Source organism: Patagioenas fasciata, chromosome 3, assembly GCF_037038585.1.
Source record: "Patagioenas fasciata isolate bPatFas1 chromosome 3, bPatFas1.hap1, whole genome shotgun sequence".
NCBI lineage: Eukaryota > Metazoa > Chordata > Aves > Columbiformes > Columbidae > Patagioenas > Patagioenas fasciata.
In genome coordinates, this window is record NC_092522.1 from 14,127,631 (window position 1) to 14,140,750 (window position 13,120).

General features: G+C 43.0%; 1 protein-coding gene across 4 annotated transcripts in view; it reads right to left on the reverse strand.

Moving 5' to 3' along the window:
- The window catches only part of ABHD12 (abhydrolase domain containing 12, lysophospholipase), a 46,924-nt gene that overhangs the window by 3,370 nt on the left and 30,434 nt on the right, over nucleotides 1-13,120 (reverse strand). For all 4 annotated transcript variants that reach the window (XM_065834720.2, XM_065834722.2, XM_071805810.1 and 1 more), the window contains 5 exons: nucleotides 11,990-12,109; nucleotides 9,355-9,385; nucleotides 4,333-4,378; nucleotides 2,917-3,046; nucleotides 117-154 (listed from right to left, as the gene is read on the reverse strand). In XM_065834720.2, the coding sequence (XP_065690792.1) occupies nucleotides 117-154; nucleotides 2,917-3,046; nucleotides 4,333-4,378; nucleotides 9,355-9,385; nucleotides 11,990-12,109 (365 nt within the window). The remainder of the gene's footprint in view (nucleotides 1-116; nucleotides 155-2,916; nucleotides 3,047-4,332; nucleotides 4,379-9,354; nucleotides 9,386-11,989; nucleotides 12,110-13,120) is intronic.

The window sequence follows — 13,120 nt, forward strand, 5'->3', positions numbered from 1 at the left end:
ACCATGAGAGCAGCTGCCACCGTGGTGGCAGCTTTGTCATAATCGCAAATACATGCAGAAGTCTGGGATGCCAGGTGGGGGGCTGGGTGGGAAGAACATCCAGCCACCAGACTTACCTCTCTCACAAAGGCGCCTCACTAAATTTGTTGCAACCCTAGAAAGAAGAACAATGAGCATTTAATCTGGTGCAGGCCCTCTGTAAAGCACCAGGTTCTAGTGGTAGCAGGCAGCAGAGGTACAACTCAACCCCTCACACTGTCTGAGATCTGGGTAGCCAGCCCACAATGACATGTGTTCCCACAGGTCTCCCATACCAAACTGTCTCAAATAGTACCAGATGTCTGCATTTAGGTAAGGGAACAAGTCCAAGGAAGCAGCATACCATGTAGCCACTTGGAAGGACCTCCTGTAAGGTGGGTCTCAGGCTCCAAGCATATCTGCAGCTGTGTGACACAGCCTCTTATGCCCAGAACACAAAGACTGAGCAAGAAAGAATGGAATGAGCAGAGGGGTGCTGTGTTCCAGACAGCTGGAGAGCACGGTCCCAGAGTGACACTGCAAGTTTTCATAGCTGGGTCAGAAAGCGGCATGCATTTCCCTTAATGGGACAGGGATTGTTTGGTTGGTGCAAAAATAACTGCAGTTTTGGACTGTGAATTTTAAATCATTATAACTAGGCTCAAACATCTTTATTAATCAAAATAGGAACCATTAGAATAAACACATTTTTGCCAACAAGAAATGTTTATTTATTCCTATAGCATAAAAATACATGCTTTTAGATTTGACAAACTCTTGGAAAGCATTTTCTGCATCCTGCTGGTTGTGGAAGTGTTTTCCCTGCAAAATGTTGTCGAGATGCTTGAAGAAGTGGTAGTTAGTTGGCAAGAGGTGAGGTGAATATAGTGGATGAGGCAAAACTTTGTAGGCCAATTTGTTCAACTTCTGAAGTGTTGGTTGTGCGACGTGCAGTCAGGTCTTCTTGTAGAGAAGGATTGGGCCCTTTCTGTTGACCAATACCGGTTGCAGGTGTTGCAGTTTTCAGTGCATCTCACTGATTTGCTGAGCATACTTCTCAGATGTAGTGGTTTCGCCAGGATTTAGAAAGCTGTAGTGGATCAGGCTGGCAGCTGAGCACCAAACAGTGACCATGACCTTCTTCTGGTGCAAGTTTGGCTTTGGGAAGTGCTTGGGAGGTTCTTCTTGGTCCAACCACTGAGCTGGTCATCACTGGTTGTCATACAGAATCCACTTTTCATTGCACATCACAATCTGATCAAGAAATCGTTTGTTGTTGTTGCATAGAATAAGAGAAGTCAACCCCTTCAAAATGACAATTTTTTTTTTATTTTCAGTCAGCTCATAAAGCTCTCACTTATTGAGCTTTTCCACCTTTCCAATTTGCATCAAACGCCAAATGGCTGTAGAATGGTCGACACAGAGTTCTTCAGCAACTTCTCATGTAGTTGCAAGAGGATCAGCTTCGATGATTTCTCTCAGCTGGTCAACTTCCAATGGCCAGCTACTATGTTCTTCATCTTCAAGGCTCTTGTCTCCTTTGCAAAACTTCTTGAACCACCCCTGCACTGGACATCCGTTAGCAGTTCCTGGGCCAAATGCACTGATGTTGCGGGTTGTCTCTGCTGTTTTACAAATCATTTTGAACTCAAATAAGAAAATAGCTCACATTTGTTTTTTGTCTAACATGATTTCCATAGTCCAAAATAAATATAAAATAAACAGCAAGTAATAAGTCAGTAACAATAAAACAAACCCAGAAAATCACAATAAAATGATGTATAACATAACCACATTTATTTAAGAATATACTGCAATATCAAATGGCAAATTTCAACAATGTAAAAACTGCAACTGCTTTTGCACCAACATAACATTTCCAAAGTTGCTGAATCCCCCAAGCACAGCGTATTTCAAAACCTCAAACTCCAGGCTGGCTATGGTCACCGGGGAACTCAGCTGGGAACCACAGTGCCAGGCTACTTGGACTGCAGTGCATTGGGAAATGTCATGAGCACGCTTTGACCCAGAAAGAGATCCTGAACAGGGCAAAAATTTAGAGGAAGAGCCACAGGAAAAGCCTTTGCCGTCTCTCAAATGAAGCAGGATTTTTAGTATCACAGTAATGAAGACATGCTATCCTGAAGTATGTCCCTGTCCCAGCAACACATTTATTAGACAGAAAGATAACCTGTTGTGGTCTCAAACAGTTTAATCTGCACACAGCTCAACTCAAAAGTAATTCTTGCATATGCCCTCTGCTCCTCTGCAAATTGAGGGGGTAAGAGCATATGCTGCCAGCTGGACATGACCCACCTAAAGACAGCAATGGAAAGGGAGGAAGTGAGAAATGAAAGCTAGAAACATGCAGGCAAAGGCACTTGAACTTCGAATTTCCCTGTGTCAGGCATGATCATGTAAATTTCATTGATGGCCAGCAGTGCAGTTATATGGGCATCTGCATGAGTACTGAGTACACACAGCAGGTTTGCCAGGACAGGAGGAAAATGTTTTGTAAGGGCAAGGCACATGCACGTGCAGTTGGTCTGAGATACTCTTTTCAGAGCATCAGAGAAGCCTGATCTGCTCCGAGGGACATACAGACACAGGCTCGCCACAGGAAGAGAACAGTGCAGTCCCACTTTCCCTCCCCTTGGTCAATCTGCATTATATTATGTAACCCTCTGGGTAATGAAGGTTGAACATCAATTCCTACACAGTCATTCACTGCAGCCCTTCTCACTCTGTAGACTGCAAAGGGAAAGCTATTCTGTAGCAATTACACCACAGACTCCAACCCAAGCCAGTCTGGGGATAACAGCAAACAGCACCTTCATCCAAGGTGAGTGTTAAATGTTTTTCAGAAGCTGCTAAATCCCACTTAGATTAGATGCTTACCCTGTGCCCAAGGAATGTCCCCAGATATAGACAGGGTTGTCTCCACTTCTTGCTTTTATCCAGTCAAATACATGAAGGGCATCGTAAGTCATTCCCCTCTCTGACGGACTGCCTATCGAATCGCCCCAGCCTGGAACACAGAGAGTCCTACTGAGAATCACACAAACTGGTCAGCAAGTCCAGTCAGCTCTCCCCACACAGCCAATCTGCAACTGCAAAGGGACCTGGGACACAGACAGTTTCTGTTTATTTCACTGTGCACCTCTACAATTTGGGGCTGAAAGCCCCGACTGATCCACAGTCATTTAAAGAAGGCAACTGCTGGCTACCAAGGGGTTTTTGTGGATTTAGTCAACAAAAACAAAAGCAGGATCTCCAACACTGTCTGTCACACTGTATTCCTGCATCTACCCATCTGTAACATTGCAGCTCCCAAATCTTACCTGCTTTTGCATGTGTGTAACCAATTTGTAAGCAGATCCTCTAACAGCATAAGATCTGGATGCTCAGAGTCAAAAAACAAGCACATTTCACAAAGCCATTGCAATATCAGTTCGTCAATGCTGTTCGATCAATGCCCTCAAGCATTTTTCCACCCTCCTGACTGTTTTGGCTCTACCATTGTTGCAGCAAGTCTACACATCTTACACTAAGCAGCATCCCACATCCCTTCTGATACCTAATAAACAGCTAGAGAAGCAGCTGCCAGCAAGTCCGAAAAACAGGGCAAGCTCCTATAAATAAACCTCTCCCAGATGTCTTCTTGATAAAGATGCAAGGGATTAATTTCTTTCCTGTATCTCCAGTGGCATTACACTGCAGCCATGGCTTGAATACTAAGAAGGGGAAAAAGAGCAGCAAATGTTTGACTACTCATGGCACAGAGTTGCCAAACGGTCATGGCTTCTGCCAAGGATGTTACCAGTTGTTTGCAAATCATTTGCTCTATATCTTATCTCACTTTTCAATCAGCTTTTAAAAAGAACTGGAAGTTCAGTTCCCTGTGTGACCTCAGGAAAGTCAATTAGGTCATATACAAAAGACTATATCTAGATAAGGTTACTAGTTTCCATGTATGCACCTGGAGGATGCCATAAACTGGATGCAGTGACAGCATATGTCCAATATGTCTCCAAATCAACGAGCCCTGTGCATAAGGACAGACAGGGGTCAGAGTCCACCGAGCTGGACATCAGGGAAGCAGTGCTACAAAGGAAGGCACTGGAAAGAAATCTCTGGAAGTTCTTTGTATACCCACAAGGAAAAAAAGAAGCAATAACAAAATCTAATTAGCTGGTAGCAAGCATTTGTAAAATAACAGCTCTCCTGACATCAAAAAATAAATGAGCAAGTTCTTTGTTGCTTCTACAGAAAGAGACATCAAAAAGTGTTTCATAGTAAAAGAAGTCCACCTACCTCGATAATCAAACGTGACTACATGGTACCCAAGGGAGCTGAGAACCTGGAGGGGAGAGAAATATGCAGAAACCCATCACAGAGATTTACGCAGTAGGCATGCTCTTGCCTCAGGCCAAGGTGTAGGGATCTAGTGTATAACATTATCAGCCTGACACACTAAAGTCATTAATGACAGCTTTTTGGTGTAGCAGGCACAGAGCTTTTCAAACACTGATCATCTCAGCTCACTGGCTTTACTCCATTTGTTTCCTGGGCTTTATTATCAGGCTATTTTAGATGTTCATTCTCCCTTTAACAGCTTTGCCTTCAAGATCCACGAATATCCTATGGTTGTTTTGCCAACAAATACTTTCAGGTTTTCCAGTGAAACAGTACAACTGCTTCATTCATATTATTCAAATTGTCATTAATGTTAGCATAACATATAGGAGCCCATTTCAGGTTTGAGGCTTAAATGTATACATCCAAAACGTGCAACTGCCTTACCACAAAGCTTTATGTTGCAGCCAACGGTAACCCTAACAAAATCTGTTAAAAAAGGTAAAAATACCCAATGTTACATTAAATTGCTCAAGAAAAGTGCCTCCGTAAAACTATGCTAGCATTCCAAGCTACCATTGCTTGGTATGACCCTAACAGCTCCATGGTAGATAAAAATCAACAAAAACTCACAAAATGATGGAAATGTTGTTGCTTTTGTGGTCTACGCATGATACGTGTTTTTTTAAAAAGCAATCTTCTTATTACACTATACTCTAAACCTTCTAAAAGACAAAAGTTAATAATCTCATATGTAAAATACACACTTTATTTCTAGCGTAACTGAAATCTTAACAGTCTATTACTAGTCCAGATCTCATTAGTACAGGAAAAAAAAAAAGGGGGGGGGGGGGGGGGAGAGAACAACATAGAAAAGAGGGGTGTTCAAGTAAGCTGGCAATTCAGCTCCTATTATGGTCACTGTTTCTCTCACTTCCCTCTAGGATCCACTTGGGTTAATTTTCACACATTTTGGACATGCATTGGATGATTCTTTCTAGTCAACGGTCTGTGATTCCATGTTACATCCAAATTATCTTGTGGGAGTGTGTTCAACATACAACGGACACATTCTCTTTGTTCCCTCCACACAGATTTTTGCCCAGCTCCCAAGTTTACATCTCTGCAGCTGAGCACTGCACTACATTCAGTCCCTTCATCCAGGTCATTGATGAAGAGGTTGAACAGGACTGAACCTAATACTGACCCCTGGAGGGCCCAGTAACTACAGGTCTCCAACCAGACTCAGCACCGTTGATCACAACCCTCTAAGCCCTGCCATCCATCCAGTTCATGATCCATTTCACCATGCATTCATCCAGCCCGCACCTCCCAAGCTTGCCTATGAGGAGGTTGTGAGAGACGGTGTCAAAAGCCTTGCTGAAGTCAAGGTAGACAACATCCACTGCTCTTCCCTTATCTACCCAGCCAGTCATACCATCATCAAAGGCTATCAGCTTGGTTAAATATTATTTCCCTTTGGTGAACCCATGCTCACTACTCATGATATCCTCCTTTTCCTCCACATGTTTGGAGGGACATCCAGAATGAGCTGTTTCATCACCTTTTCAGGGATGGAGGTGAGGGTGACTGGGCTACAGTTTCCTGGGTCATCCTTCTTGTCCTTTTTGAAGAGTTGAGTGATGCTGGCTTTCTTCTAGTCCTCAGGAACCTCTCATTTTCTCCAAGACCTTTCAAAGATGGTGGAGAGTGGCTTCGCATGTTTATCATCTGCCAACTCTCTCTCAGCGCTCATGAGTGCATCCCATCAGGGCCCATGGATCTGTGGATGTCCGGTTTGCCTAAACGATCTTTAACCTGATCCTCCTCAACCAAGGTAAAGTCTTCCTTTTGCCAGACTTTCTCTCCTATCTCTGGGGTCTGGGATTCCTGAGGGCAAGTTTTAGCACTAAAGACAGAAGTCACTAAAGAAGAAGGCACTCTGTCTTAGCCGTACCGTCTATCACCAGGGCACCATCCTCATCCAGCAGCAGACCTACACTTTCCCTAACCTTCCTGTTGCTGCTGATATACTCGACGAAATCCTTCTTGTTGTCTTTGACATCCCTGGCCAGTTTTACTTCCGAGTGGAGCTTGGTTTTCCTCACCACAACCCTGCATACTCTAATAGCCTCCTTGTATTCCTCCCAGGTGGTCTGTCCCTTTTTCCACATTACATAAAGATCCTCCTTCTACCTGAGTTTTGACTGGACTTTCTCACTCATCCATGCTGGCCTCTTACTCCCATTACTTGCCTTCTTCCTCATAGTAATGCATTAGTCTTGGAGGAAGTGATGTTTGAATATTACCCAGCCCTCTTGGACCCCCCCTACCTTCTAGAGCCCTATCCCATGGGATTCTTCCAAGCAGGACCTTGACAAGGCCAAAGTCCACCCTGCTGAAGTCCATGGTTTAGTCCTACTTATTGTCCTGCTTCCTCCTTCCTGAACTCCACCATCTTCTTGTCGTTGCAGTCGAGGCTGCCCCCAACCATGAAGTCTCTAGTCAGTTCTTTTTGGTGTGTTAGGATAAGGTCCAGCAGCACGCCTTTGTTGGCTCCTCCACCATCTGTGTCAAAAAGTTGTCACCAATGATCTGTAGGAGACTCCTGGACTTTGTGTGCTTAGCTGTGTTGCCCACCCAGCAGATGTCAGGGTGACTGAAGTCTCCCATGAGAACCAGGGCATGTGATCCTGAGGCTACTTTCAGCTGTCCATAAAAAGCCTCATCAAAAGCATGAGTTGCAGAAGGAGCTTGTGGTAGTCTATCACTGACGGTCAAGGTAGCCAAGACAACAGGATTCTTGTCAGTTTTAAAAGGTTTTGAGTTGCATTACTCAAGCATGATTAATTTAATTAATGAGAATAACATGGTGACCCTGAATACATTGGTAAGTGTGATATTTGGAAACCAGGCTTGAACAAAGAATAACTGGATGCTTGTCCAGACTAGAGGAAAGGATGCTCCTCAAAGCACATTTGTATCTGGTACTGTTCCACTGCTGCTCCTTCTGCTGACTTCTTCCCCGTGGCTCCTGCTTCTAGTTACTGTCTGAAAACACACATCGACCTGGGCAAGAACAATTTCGGACACTTGCTACTCACAGACTGTGCAGCAGTGACATCCTCAATTTTCAGTGCTGCTGCTGCTGAGAAAAGCTGCTCCCATGAATCAAGCACTCAGAAAGAAAAGACAGAGACATCTTAGAGATGTTATTTCCCTTCTGAGGCTGTTTAGAGGGTTTCTCCTACTGTGTCCAGCCTACTAGCAGCACCAGCAAGAAGGACAGCAATCCAGCCTGTTTCATTCTGCTGGTATAAACACAAACCTAGAGATGATCGTACAGGTATTTAGTGAAAGGCATTTAAAGAACATCACGTACAGTCAACATGGGTTCACAAAAGGAAAGTCCCATCTAACTAATTTAATATACTTCTATAATAAGGTCACCTGCTTAGTGGATGAATGGAAGGCAGCAGATGTAGTTTTTCTGGATTTTAGTAAGGCTTTTGATATTGTCCCTCACAACATCCTTCTGGACAAGCTGTCCAATTGTGAGACAAGCAGGTATGTGGTATGCTGTGTGAAGAACTGGTTGAAGAGCAGAGCTCAAAGGGTTGTGGTGAATGGGGCTACATCTGGTTGGGAACTGGTCCTCAGGTGTCAATTCTAGGGCAAATTCTGTTCAATATATTTATCAATGATCTGGATGTGGGAGTTGAATGCACCATTACTAAGTTTGCTGATGATACTGAACTGGGAGGTGCTGTTGTTTCTCTCAAAGGACAAGATACCTTGCAGAGGGATCTGGATAGAGTGGAGCACTGAGTAATCATCAATGGCATGAAATTTAACAAGAACAAATGCTGGATTCTACACTTGCAATGGAATTATGTCAGGCACAAGTACAGACTGGGGGAGGAGCGGCTGGAGAGCAGCCCTGCAGAAAGGGATCTGGGCATGCCGGTCAGCAGCAGCTCAGTACGAGTCAGTAGTGTGTACCCTGGCAGCCAGGAGGGCAAATCACACCCTGGGTTGCATCAAACACAGCATGAACAGCTGGTCAAAAGAGGTGATTGTCCCACTGTACTCATAATTGGTGTGGCCTCACCTTGAGTACTGTGTGCAGTTCTGGTCCCCACAATTTAAGAAGGATGTGAAAGTCCTTGAATACAACCGGAGGAGGGCAACGAAGCCGGTGACAGGGCTGGAATGAATGTCCTATGAGGAGCAGTTAAAGACTTTGGGTTTGTCTAGCTTGGAGTAGAGGAGGCTGAGGGGCAACCTTATTGCTCTGTACAACTTCCTGAAGAAGGGATGTGGAGAGTGAGGTGCTGAACTCTTCTCCTTGGCATCCAGTGAGAGGACACATGGGAATAGTTCAAAGCTCTGCCAGGGGAGATTTAGACTGGACATTAGGAAGCATTTCTCTACCAAGAGGGTGGTCAAACACTGAAACAGGCTTCCTAGTGAGATGGTTGATGCCTCAAACCTGGACAAAGCCTTTATATGCTTTAACTTTTCATCAGCCCTCAAGTGGTCAGGCAGTTGGACTATATCATCATTCTAGGTTCCTTCCAACTGAAAATATTCTATGATGGTGAGTATATAGAGACTGATAACACAAGAAAGAATACTCTTAAATGGTACCTTAAATTACTATACTAGTAAAATCAATCAAATTAGAGCTATGAACAAAACTTTACTTTTTCCTATAAACTGTGTTGTAAATGTTCCTGGCAAAGAATTTGGTTAGCTCAGTCAGAGCTGACACTTAACAAAAGCAAGGTAAAGACCTTTCAAATACCTTTTAATAGAGGGAAGTGTGCTCATAGCTTACAGACCCCTGTTGTCATACACACATCATATCTAGAGGAGACTAAGAGTCCTGAGCTATCTGCCCGTTGGCAGGGGGCTGCAATGAGTAGTCTTCTCAAGTCTGTTAATACAACTGCTTGGACAACACATGCAGTCACTTACCTTGTAAAGCTCCACACGGTGATCCCCTCCTCTGGCCAAAGTGATTCATGAAGAGGAGAAAACACCAAACAAACAAAAAATCAAAACAAACAAAACCACATGAACATTTACACTTCCAGAAACAGACTTTCCCAATTGCCTTGGGCTTCCAGTTTAACACAAACATGCCAAACATAAGAAACACCTGACTGCTTTGTCGCAGGCTTCAAGGAGACAGCAAAGCTTTGTTGAGCTATGCAGGACACAGTTTTTAAGTCAACTTCTCCTTATAAATCACTTCTCACAGCAGGTAAAGAAAAACTTTTCAACCTATCCTCCTACCTGCCTTTTCCAAAGTCTGTAATGTGTCCAAAAGAGTCTGTCCCTGTTGGCTTTGCAGACTCTGCACTCCTGCCACCAGTGCTGCCCCAGCCAGTGCTACACCTGCTCTCCAAGATGTGATGCTCTCAGCAGAACTCACCACATTAACCCAAGCAGCTGACCATTCTCAACTGACTTCAAGCACATAGACAGAAAAGGACATGTGCAAAAGACTCAGCAGAGAAAACCAGAGCTGAACATTGTAAGTAAGTCCAGAGGAAGAATTTGCTCTAGTTTTTTTTCATAAAGTGAAATCTAGATAATAAAATGGAAAGGAGAGTGAATGTGCCATCACGTTTTAAAATACATTTACAACATGAAATGGCTAATCCACACTCAAACGTTAGTATTGATGTAAGAGTAGGTTTAGTCCTGCACTCATATGAAAACTCCATGACTGGTTTGGTCAGTACAGCCTCCAAACCAAAATGCCACTTTCCAGACCTCCCTCTAAGAACACATGTGCTTGCCAGCCAAAAGCTGTCAGCTCCAACTGTACTACAAAATATCTAATGCAGCCAAAACCACTCAGGGCAAAATACAAGGGGCTGCTTGTGAGTCATTTTGAATCATACAAGTCTGAAGAAGATGATACACTTGGTTGAAAAGTCACCTTTGACATGCACATATTAGTGCCTTTTCATGCACTCTTCAAAGTGCAACAGAGGAATTTTTTGCTCAGTTTCAGACAACTAAGGCAAACCAGAAAGACAAGGCAGTGCGCCTTTTACTTATGGTTAAGGCAGCTTGCATCAATAAAGCAGCCCATTGATAAGAGACTGAATATGCAGTGTAGAAACATACAGCAATATGTATTAAAGCTGAAACGACAAAGCCAATACACCTCCAGCTTCTCCAATACACAGAGTAAAATGAAATGTGAAATATGTAATCAATCCATAGCTCACTATTTTATCTCAACCTAATCAATACACATGTAATAAGCTCACTAAGCTGCAGAATAGCTTCCGTTTGCTACACCGAATAAAGGGCAAGAAAATAAGTAAAGAAGTACTTGAAAAATAATTCAACAATCTGATAAACTTTGTAACACATGCACACAAGACTACAAGGCCAGTTTCTGGAAACTCATCGGCTCACAGCATGTATCTTCCACACCATGGCCTTGTACTAAAATAGAACACTGCTAAGACATGAATTTAAGTGAATAAGGGCAACAGCACACTTAAAACAGAGTTTCTTTGCTTTACATTACGGAACTTGTATTTCTGCAATGTTTCTGCTCTTGCAGGGTATCTACGAGCAGACATGAGCTTCAAAAGAACACGTGCTGGCACTCAAAACTCAGAAAGGGGCTGATACTCTTTGTAAGATGCATCATGCAGAGATGTGGTAATAAGAATCCAATTATGAGAAATATCCAGGAAGTGTCACACTGCACTCATGGCTTTTAGCATCCAGCAACAAAGTTTAGAGAACCAACCTACTTCCTTAGCTGATACACAGTCCACAATAAAATTACAGATTTTGGAAAGGCTCCTGTTCAGGACAAATGTCCTGTACATATGCAATAATGAAATAAGACCAGCACATTACCTTCCTCTTTCCTTCTGATTTTCCTTTGTCATCACGTGTTAACTACTAAAATAAGCTCACAAAAAGAACTGGAAAGTTTACTTAATGCATGTAAATCACACCTACTGAGAGACCACTATACTGAAAGAAGTAAATCTCCCTACCTGACCTACTAAGTGTCACAACCTCCTGGCTTCTCCCTGAGGATAAAAGGTAAACTACATCATCGGATGTCTCTGATAGCCGCAATAAATCTATTCTCACACTCAATAATTTCAGATGCATCATTTCTTAAAACATGCTTTCCTTTTAAAAGAAATGAAAAGCACCAAACTGCTTTTAGATTTTATTTTACTTTAAATCATAGAATAGTTTGGGTTGGAAGGGACCTTCAAACGTCACCTAGTCCAACCTCCTGCAATGAGCAGGGACATCTTCAGGTAACAGATCAGGTTGCTCAGAGCCCCATCCAGCCTGACCTGGGATGTTTCCAGGGATGGGCCATCTACCACCTCTCTGGGCAACCTGGGCCAGTGTTTCACCACCCTCCTTGGAAAAAGTTTCTTCCTTATATCCAGCCTGAATTGCCTCTCCTTTAGTTTAAATCCACTACCCCTTGTCCTATCACTATAGGCTTTACTAAAAAGTTTGTCCACATCTTTTGTATCAATGGTGTTGAAGCTGTGGCAAGCCAGGAAAACAGAGCATGAAACAACGCCATCACTGTTTTGTACCTCACCTTGTTCCCGCATTGCCATGCAAGTAAAGGATTACAGGATGGCTGGAACCCAAAGCATCTTCAAACCACAACTGGTCCTTCCCTCGGGCGTTCTTCCATAAGGCTGCAGGGACCGTGTGCCTGTATACAGAAGGACAAATGTACATTTTTCTGTTGCTGTTCAGTGTGTCCTGTGTGGGACTACAGTGGGTCCATGGATTCCCTGACAGAGGGCATGGGAACAGAAATTAGCCTTGAAGATATCAAGGCCTACTCATGAGAAAGATGGGAGTAAAGGAGTACCTGGAGATGTTAAGGATATACCCAAGAGAGAGAAGGGAGTAAAAGAGTAACATTGATGATAGCAAAAATAGCCAATGAGATGTTACTGCTGTAACTTGTAACCAATAGTAAAGAGACACATGAATTGGTAAAACTGTATAAAAATGCACTTATGGCAATAAATGGCATCTACTATTTTCATCCTCGAAGAACTTGGTCTGTGTCATTTGTCCCTCTCAACCATGACACTCCTGCTCTAATATTGAGTTTTTCTGATCATTAACTCAGGATTACACACCCCACACACACTCTTATTCTTAAAGTTGTCATGATCAGCCAAGAAATGGTCAAATTTAAAAGACAGTATCTAGGATTATATCTACATTTTCATCTCCATCAATGTTGCCTTCAAAACTCAGGGCTGTGCAAGGCTTCAAACTTCACAGGTAACCTCAAAGTATAACTACTGAACTTCACACTGTTCTGGAGAAGAATCTGAATTCTTCAGTTTTATGGCATTTAATTACCTCAATTAACATAATTATACACCATAAACAAGATTTCATAGCTAGGTCAGCAGATATTCAGAATAATTAAAGTCAGCTGTTTTTGGAAGGAATGTTCAATCAGCAAGACACATATCTGACTCCAAACTCAACATGAGAAAAAAGAGGGGCTCAGGGTCTGATGAGATCACGTATTTTGTTTTCAGACAGCAGGCTTTCAAAGGTATAACATTTTAGCTGCAAAACCTACAATCTAGAAGAGCCAGGAATTTTTAACTCGCAGCTGTTCTTCTGTAGATAATATAGCTGGGCAGCCTGTTAGAAAGAATTCAGCACTGGTGGAATAGAAAGAAAGGAATGACAG